Source organism: Paroedura picta, chromosome 4, assembly GCF_049243985.1.
Source record: "Paroedura picta isolate Pp20150507F chromosome 4, Ppicta_v3.0, whole genome shotgun sequence".
Taxonomy (NCBI): domain Eukaryota; kingdom Metazoa; phylum Chordata; class Lepidosauria; order Squamata; family Gekkonidae; genus Paroedura; species Paroedura picta.
In genome coordinates, this window is record NC_135372.1 from 11527573 (window position 1) to 11535108 (window position 7536).

Sequence of the window (7536 nt, forward strand, 5' to 3'; positions counted from 1 at the left end):
AACGACCATCCATTGATAGTATAGAGGAGAGGTAGAGATAGAGCCTGTCTACATGGCTGCCTAAGAGAGAGGAGCTCCGGAGAGGAAGGAGGAAATTGCCCCTAAGAGTAGCAATCTAGAGACAGACAAGAAGCAACCCTTAGAAGGAGAGGAAGGCCCTGACTATCCTGTCTAATAATCTTCATGTGCCCCCTTCAGGCTCTGCTTCTCTTCTTCTCTGTGGACACCAGGCATTGCCTGTTCCAACACCCCTTCTTCTCAAGGTCTAGTGTTCAAAGTCCACAGGGCTCATCTTCTCACGTAGACTGTGAAACTTCTCCCTGGAGAGTGGCTTGTTGAGCACATCTGCAATCCTCCATTCGTAGGACAGTGGTCCAGCTCATCAAGCCCACCTTCCTTCATGTTTCGTACAAAGTGATGCTTCACATCAATGTAATTAGTTCTGGAGTGGATTTTCTCCGTTGGTGCAAGCTTGATGCATCCTTGGTTGTCTTCATAAAGCTGCACTGGCTTGGGCCCTTCTATCCCAAAGTCTTGCATGAGTTGCAGTCTCCATTTCAGTTGTCTGCATGCTTCTGCTGCGGACACATATTCCGCTTCAGTTGTGAGGACAGCTACACTTTCTTGCTTCCTGTTGCTCCAGCTGATCACTCTGCCGCCATAGGAGATAGAACAGGTGTCCATTGGTTGACTTTCTGTCCATGGAGTCTCCTGCCCAATCAGCATCCATGTATCCCACCAGTCTGGGATTGTCACATGTGGGTAACTTTAGTTTCAGGTGTGCAGTACCAGTCAGGCACTTTGTAAATTGCTTGAGTACGTTCCAGTCACTTTCGGCTGCTGATTCCAGCTTCCTGCATGAAAAGCCAACAACTGCCGCGATATCTGGACACATCAATGTGCTGATGTACAGAAGCTTTCCAATTGCTTCTCTGCACTGCTTGTTGTGAAGGAAAGGTTCACTGATTCCTCTGTGCTCCAAGAAGTTTGTCTTCATAGCAATTGGTGCTGGCTTAAGTTCCTTCATACTCATAAAGTTCAGAAATTCTTGGGGTTTCTGCTTCTGCTTGAGATGAGAGCCTCCATCTTCTCTACGTTCTGTTTGTATTCCAAGATACTACTGGATGCCTCCAAGTCTCTTCCCTTCCACTTCTCGATTCAGGTTCTGGACTATTTCATCACGGTCCTTCTTGGCTTCATAGTATAAAAGCAGCTCATCTACCTAAATCAGTCCAGAAGTCCATCGGTTGTCTGTATATCTTGAGTAGGGACAGAGCTCTGCTGTGGCTGGCTCAAACCCTTCCTTGGGTAGCAATGGATGCATTTTCTTATCCCAGCACCTTGCAGCGTGTTTCAGTCCATAGATGTTCTTTTTCTGTTGGCATGCAAGCTTCTTGTCTCTGTGCCTTTCAAATCCAGGTGGCTGTTCCAGGTAGACTTCTTCCTTCATTTCTCCACGAGGAAATGCTGTCTTTCTCTCCACATGCATCTTTCTTGCTGCCACTATGCCCAAGAGCAGGGGTAGTCAAACTGTGGCCCTCCAGATGTCCATGAACTACAATTCCCATGAGCCCCTGCTAGCATTCATGGGCAGGGGCTCATGGGAATTGTAGTCCATGGAAATCTGAAGGGCCGCAGTTTGACGTCCCCTGCCCAAGAGCATTCTAGTTGAAGTGTGTCCACCACTGGTGCGAAGGTTTCATCATTGTCTTCTCCGTCCTTCTGGGAGTCTCCTTTGGCAACCAATGGGGCTCTGTGCCTCTGTCCTTCCCCTTCGGCACCAAGATCCACTTGCCTCCCACTGTCCTCTTCCCTGGAGGCAGATCTGTGAGTGTCCAGGTTTTTTTTCTCTCTCTCTCCCTGTGAAAGGCTCAGGTGCTGCTGCTGCCGCCTTGACCACATGAGAAAATCCGTCTGGTGGGACTCCTTTGTTTGCTCTGGGCGATTGTCTGACACTTGGCCCGGGAGCCCCTTCTGGTTCCTGAGGATCTGCAGTTGTGTCTTGTTCTGTGTTGTCCTCAACACTGAGAAACATTGTTTCTGGTTGCGAGGAAGCTCGCTTTGTGTTGCCCACAGCTCTGAGGAACACTGTCTCTATTTGCGAGGCTCTACCCCCCTCTGAAACTCCTTCTGCTTCCTGAGGTTCAGCAGTTGTGTCTTCCTCTGTGTTGTCCACAGCACTGAGAAACACTGTTTCTAACTGCGGTGCCCCAGGAGGGTACAGTTCTACTGGAATGAGCAAGTGTTTCGGGTCCAGCGCCAGATGGGAGCACCTTGGGGTTGAGAGTTTCACAGCCACCCCGTCCCGGGGCTCCAGCTGTGGAGTTGGCCGCTTAGCTGCTTTGTCCTTCAGCAGGCTTCCAAGGAAGCTGGCCCTGGTCTGATCTCAGCCTCGTTCAAATGTGCACTGGGACAGGAACACAGGCGAGTCTTCTGGCTTCTCAGGAGGAGTGACCAGACCCGTCCCAAGAGGAGGGGGAGCCACTGGGGACCGCTGCAATAGCTGCCAACGACAAATGCCTGAAATGGGTTTGGGAGGCTTGGTTTTGCTCCAGAGTCCCAGCATGAGGAAGGCAGGAGGAGGAGGGGGGAGGAAGGGCACTCCTGCAGGGTCTTCTCTCATCTGTATGGGAGAGAAGAAAAGCAGGGAGGCCCCTGCGTCAGCTCACTGGCCCCGATCAATGAAATGTGCCAGAGATCGCTGACTCGCTTCGAGGTTGGGGTCCCAAAGGGGGCGGGTCAACCTGCCAGTTGTCCGAAGGCCCCTCCTCAGAAGGAGCCCTGGCTGCCCCGAGGCAAAGGGATCTCGAGAAACAGCGACCATCGACAGGAGGATGCACAGGGGGGTAGCAGATCTGCGGGCCACACCTGCAGCGACAGCAGGGCTCCCGGGGTGGAGCTGGGTGCATCGGCCTCTTTCACGAAGGCGAGCATGGGGTCGGCAGGCGAAAGAACAGGGGCAGGAGGAAAGCGAGTCTTCATTACCTGGAAGCCCTCTGAAGTGGCTGAGACGAACTGGAATGGTCCCCAAGGTCCAGGAATCTTGGTCAACCCAACAGGCAAAGAGGTGTCGTGGGGGGCAGATGGGCGGAAACATTTTGGAATCCAGACAAATCCCTGAAGGCCCTTGTGGTTGTTCCCATTGGAGGGAGGTCTGAATCTTGGATATCATGTGGAGGTACGGGATTATCTAAAAAGTCTCTGGGGGTCTGTTGGGGGGCACATGACGCTGACCTGGCATGTAACCCGTGTATGGGAATGGGTGGTGGGAGGAGGACGAGGAGGAGGAGGAGGAGGAGGAGGAGGAGGAGGAGGAAGGGCACTCCTGCAGGGTCCTTTTACTCATCTGTAGGGGAGAAAAGAAAAGCTGGCAGGCCCAGGGTCAGCTCTCTTGCATTGGTCCATAAAATAGGCAAGAGATGGCAGACTTGCTTCTGAGCTGGGGAAAAGCAGCCAGGGATTTCCTCCGAGGAGCCTTCATTGCCCGGAGGCCAAAGAGGGGCCTTGGTGTGGAGCAGCCAGAGCCCTGGCCCCTCATGCAGTCCCAAAGCCACGGCTCCTTCCCCACCCCTGATTCCCCGGAGAGGAACATTACCTGAACTTGGCAGGAGTGCCGCAATTTCGGGGGGGACCTCTCTGCCCCGCCACATATTATAGAGCAGGGCAGAGAGGTTGCTCCGGAGGTCTTCGATCTGGGGAGATGGAGAAATGCCCCCCGTGATTCCTGCCCTCTTCACAGCCCAGGCAAGAGGGTGGGACGTTTGCCTCCCCCCTCTACGTGTGATCTCCCCCTCTACGCACCTCCTCCTCCTCCAGCAGGGCCCTGGCCTGGCCCAGGAGGGAGAGGAGGACCAAGAGGCCTCCCTCCCTCACCCACCGCCCGTCCAGGCTCAGGGCGTCCTCCAGAGCGGCCTCCTGGAGAGAGAGCCTCTGCCTCGCGCTGAGGTAACCTCCGAACACCTGAAACCAGGAAGAGACCCTGTCAGTCCTCTCCCAACGGAAGCCCTGGTGCCTCTTCCCCAGAGGGGTTGGCTCCTGCCCTCCCTCCCTCCCTCCCTCCCTCCCTCCCTCCCTCGCCCCTCTCCAACTCCCCTGCGAGGAAATGGGATTCCCACAATGAATCAGGGCATGCTCCAGAGCTGTAGCATGCCGAAGGGAAAGGAGGACTCCCAGTCCCTCTGCACACCACTGCCAGAAGTATCGCCCAAGGGGGATCTCCTGTGTCCCTCCCGGGGGTTAATAAACAAAGCCCCCCTTGACCCTGGCCCAAGAGGTGAGGCCTTTCCAAGAATGCCTGGCCAGCACCACAGACGGGCCTCCGTACCTCAGCTGCCGTGATGAGGTGGGCGTAGCTCTCCCTCCAGGGCCGTTCTGGGTCCTCCTCCCAGGTGAACTGGCTCCGGCCTGAAAGGCAGAAATCGGGAAGAGCTCTAGTGGACAGGCCCTGCACAGAAAAGCTGTGCTTCCTCCTGGCCTGGGGGTGTCTCTTCCCCCTCCCCCAGGGCCTCGCTGGTCTCCCCCTCTGGCATCGGAGGAGGGCTGGGGTCATGGGGAAAGAGCACCAGGAAAGGCAGCTGAATCGGAACAGATGTCTGGAGGCTGTGGTGGGGAAGGCACAGAAGGAACCCCGTTGCTCTGAAGGGAGGGGGTGCCCTATCCCGGAAAAGGGACCGTAACTCACCCCGCTTCTTCTGCTGCAATTGCATCAGCTGTCCAAAGACCTCCCTGGCCTTCTCCCGGACTTCCGCTTCCGGGTCGGCCAGGGAGACGGACAGCTTCGCCACCACGTGCCCGAATGTGTCCTGGCTGAAGATCTAGATTGGAAGCAGAAGAAGAGGCCTCGCTTGTCCATCCAGAGACGGCCCCGGAGCCCTGAACCACTGGGGTCTTCCCCCTCCTGACCCTCCCCACTGATCCTGGGGGGACCTTAGAGGAGAAGGAACAATGTCCCAGGGGTGGACACTCTGGCACTTGGGGGAAGAGTCAGGCAGGGAGGGAGGGAGGGTGGGCACTTTGGAGGCCCAAGGGCCAGTCCTCATCTTCCCCCTCCCAGAGATGGGACAGCCCCTCCTCTCTTGCTGGGCTCCATGGGCCAGATCCTGCTGGGGGTGGAGGACTTACGTTCAAGCCAGGCATTTTGCAGGCATCCAGGAGGACGTCCCTCAACAGAGCAGCTGCCCGGGCTCTGGGGGCAGGCCAGCTGACACGGAGCCAGTATAAGAGTTGCTGTGGAAGGAAGGAAGGAAGAGGAAGGAAGGAAGCAGGCCCTCAGCCCACACCCTCGGACCAGGGCATGGTCCTCAGCACACCCTCCCCCTGCAGATCTGCCCACCAAGGACTGTGCTGCTCTTCAGGAAGATCCCCAGAGGGGGTGGGCCCCAGGCTCTGGAAAGGGCTCTGTTCCTGTGGGAGAGCTGCCTGCCCCCAACCTGCCCCCTGAGGGGCCCGTCGTCTCCCAGCCTGGAGCCGGGGTGCCCAGTGACCCTTCCAGTTGGCGTGCTGCCACGGCTCACGGACGGCAGCTCCTTGGGAGTTCTTCCCCCAGGAGAGAGGCAAGCCACTCTGCTGCCGCCACAGAAAGCCCAATTCCAGGAATGGGGTTCTAGAGCAGCCAGGTGGGAGGGCCCCCCCATGCGGCAGGAGGGTGGGGGGGATTGTGTTGCGCCAGAGGTGACCCTTTCCTCCCGCTGGGCTCCCTTGGGATCCCCTTTGCCCATCTCCCTCCCACCTTCTCCAGCTACTTACGTCCAGCAGGGTGTCCAGGTGGCCTGCGGAGGGATCCTCCCGGATCAGGCCCTGCAGCATCCTGCGCAGGGCCTCCTCTGCCTTCTGCTGCAGGGCCTGATGGGAAGAGCGATCTGGCATGAAAAGGCTGACCCCCCCTCGCCCCAGGGCTGGCCAGGAAGCCTTGAAGACCACCACTCCATCCTCCAGGGAAGGAGGCCTCTGGATTCGGGATCCAAAGAGGGACCCTGCGTCTTTCGCCTCTTCCGGAGGAGGGACACAGCTCTCCCCACAGCAGGACCTCGTCCTCCAGAGAAGACGGGACCGCCAGGTGTGTCTGCCACCCTCTTGAGAAATCAGGTGTCGCTCAAGGTACCTGGCCTGCGGGGTCTGCCTGTATCGGGGGGCCTCCGAGGACCATCCCCAGAGCCCAGGCTACAATCGACTGCCGGAGATCTGTCCTCAGGGGCGGATGGAACTTGCTGGCAGGACAGAAGGGCCGGGATTAGACTCTGTGCTGGAAGGGAGGGCAATCCCCCAGCCCTGCCGGGGCTCCGTCTGAGGCTCCCCACTTCCCCCTGAGCAGCGTGAGGGTGAGGGTGGAGGAGAGGATGGCAGTGCAGCGCCTGAGAGTCAGGGAGAGCCTCGGGGAGGGAGGCACGGCTCCCAGCTGGAGAACAGGTGCTGCCCTCAGGCACTCTGCCCGCATCGCCCTGAGGCCGGGCAGGAAGCAGCCATGGCCTCCCGCCGCCTCCTGCTCCTGCCGTCTCTCCCTTGGGCTGGCTCTGTTGACCATCCTGCAGCCCCAGAACGGTCTCCCTCCATCCCTCCCCACTGAGGGCCTGGCACCAAGGTTCCCTCAGGAAGAAAAGTACCTCAGCTCTGCCACAGCCTCCATACATCCAACCATTCTCGCCTCTAGGGCAAGGAATGACTTGTGCATGATGTCCTTGGGGAGACAAAGGTTTCAAAAAGGAAACATCAGAGCTCCTTGGGCTGGGGCAGGTCTGCTCCTGCCCCCCACTCCCTTTCCTCCCCCCCCCCACAGTCCTGAGTCTCACTCACTCGTATTTTCTCTGCAATTCTTTGCTTGCAAGAAGGCAGAGAACGCTCCCGGCCGTGGCAGAACCCCCGGACCGCCTGTAAGAATGCCCGGTCCTGTCTGGGGCCCTGCAAGTGGCGAGAGGCAGGCTGTGAGCCTGGCCATGGAGGGCCAGGGAGAGAAGCAGCATCCCCAGTCAGGGGCAGTCCATCTGGTGGGACACGAGCCGCTGCTTCTCCTGCTCCCGAGGAGGCTCCCTCCTGAAAGTCTCCATGGCTGCCCTGGCCCTCAGGGCACATGGCTGGACCTCGAGGAGACGGCATCCTTTGCAGAAGGAGGCAGGGTAGAGGGTCCTGTCCCTCCAAGAGGTGCTCGTGGGACAGCTGTGGGGCTTCCTAAACCAGGGGCCTGGGAGGATGGGGACCCCGGTCCCTTTTCTGCAAGCACCCCTCTCGGGGGCGGCTGCAAGTCAGTGCGGGATCCGTGTGCTGGGCCCCCCTTGCTCCTGAGACTGCCATCCCTCTGCTACTGGAGCCAGCGAAATCCGAGAGGAAGGGGAACGGAAGGGGAACAGCCTCGCAAGGGAACGGACCCTGCGCTTCTCCTGGTGCCTCCTGGGGCTTACCGTATCCTTGGCGGCCAGGAAGTGGGCGATGCATTCCGCCGCTCCCCTCTTGGGGCGCCTCCTGCAGGCAGCGGCAGCTGGGGAGGAAGGGCCCGGTTAATACGCGGAGAGATCCCGCTTGCCTTGCGCCTTCCATGGGGGCTTC

General features: G+C 58.5%; 1 protein-coding gene across 1 annotated transcript; it reads right to left on the reverse strand.

The window, feature by feature from the left end:
• LOC143836712 (maestro heat-like repeat-containing protein family member 7) lies at positions 1 to 6667 on the reverse strand. Its single transcript, XM_077336255.1, has 10 exons — positions 6600 to 6667; positions 6101 to 6206; positions 5746 to 5841; positions 5122 to 5226; positions 4682 to 4814; positions 4325 to 4404; positions 3802 to 3960; positions 3596 to 3692; positions 2986 to 3346; positions 1 to 2623 (listed from the first exon to the last, which is right to left on the reverse strand). Exons 1-9 carry the CDS (start codon positions 6665 to 6667, stop codon positions 3339 to 3341), a joined length of 852 nt encoding a protein of 283 aa, XP_077192370.1. The 3' UTR covers positions 1 to 2623; positions 2986 to 3338.
• Between the last annotated feature and the right edge of the window lie 869 nt (positions 6668 to 7536).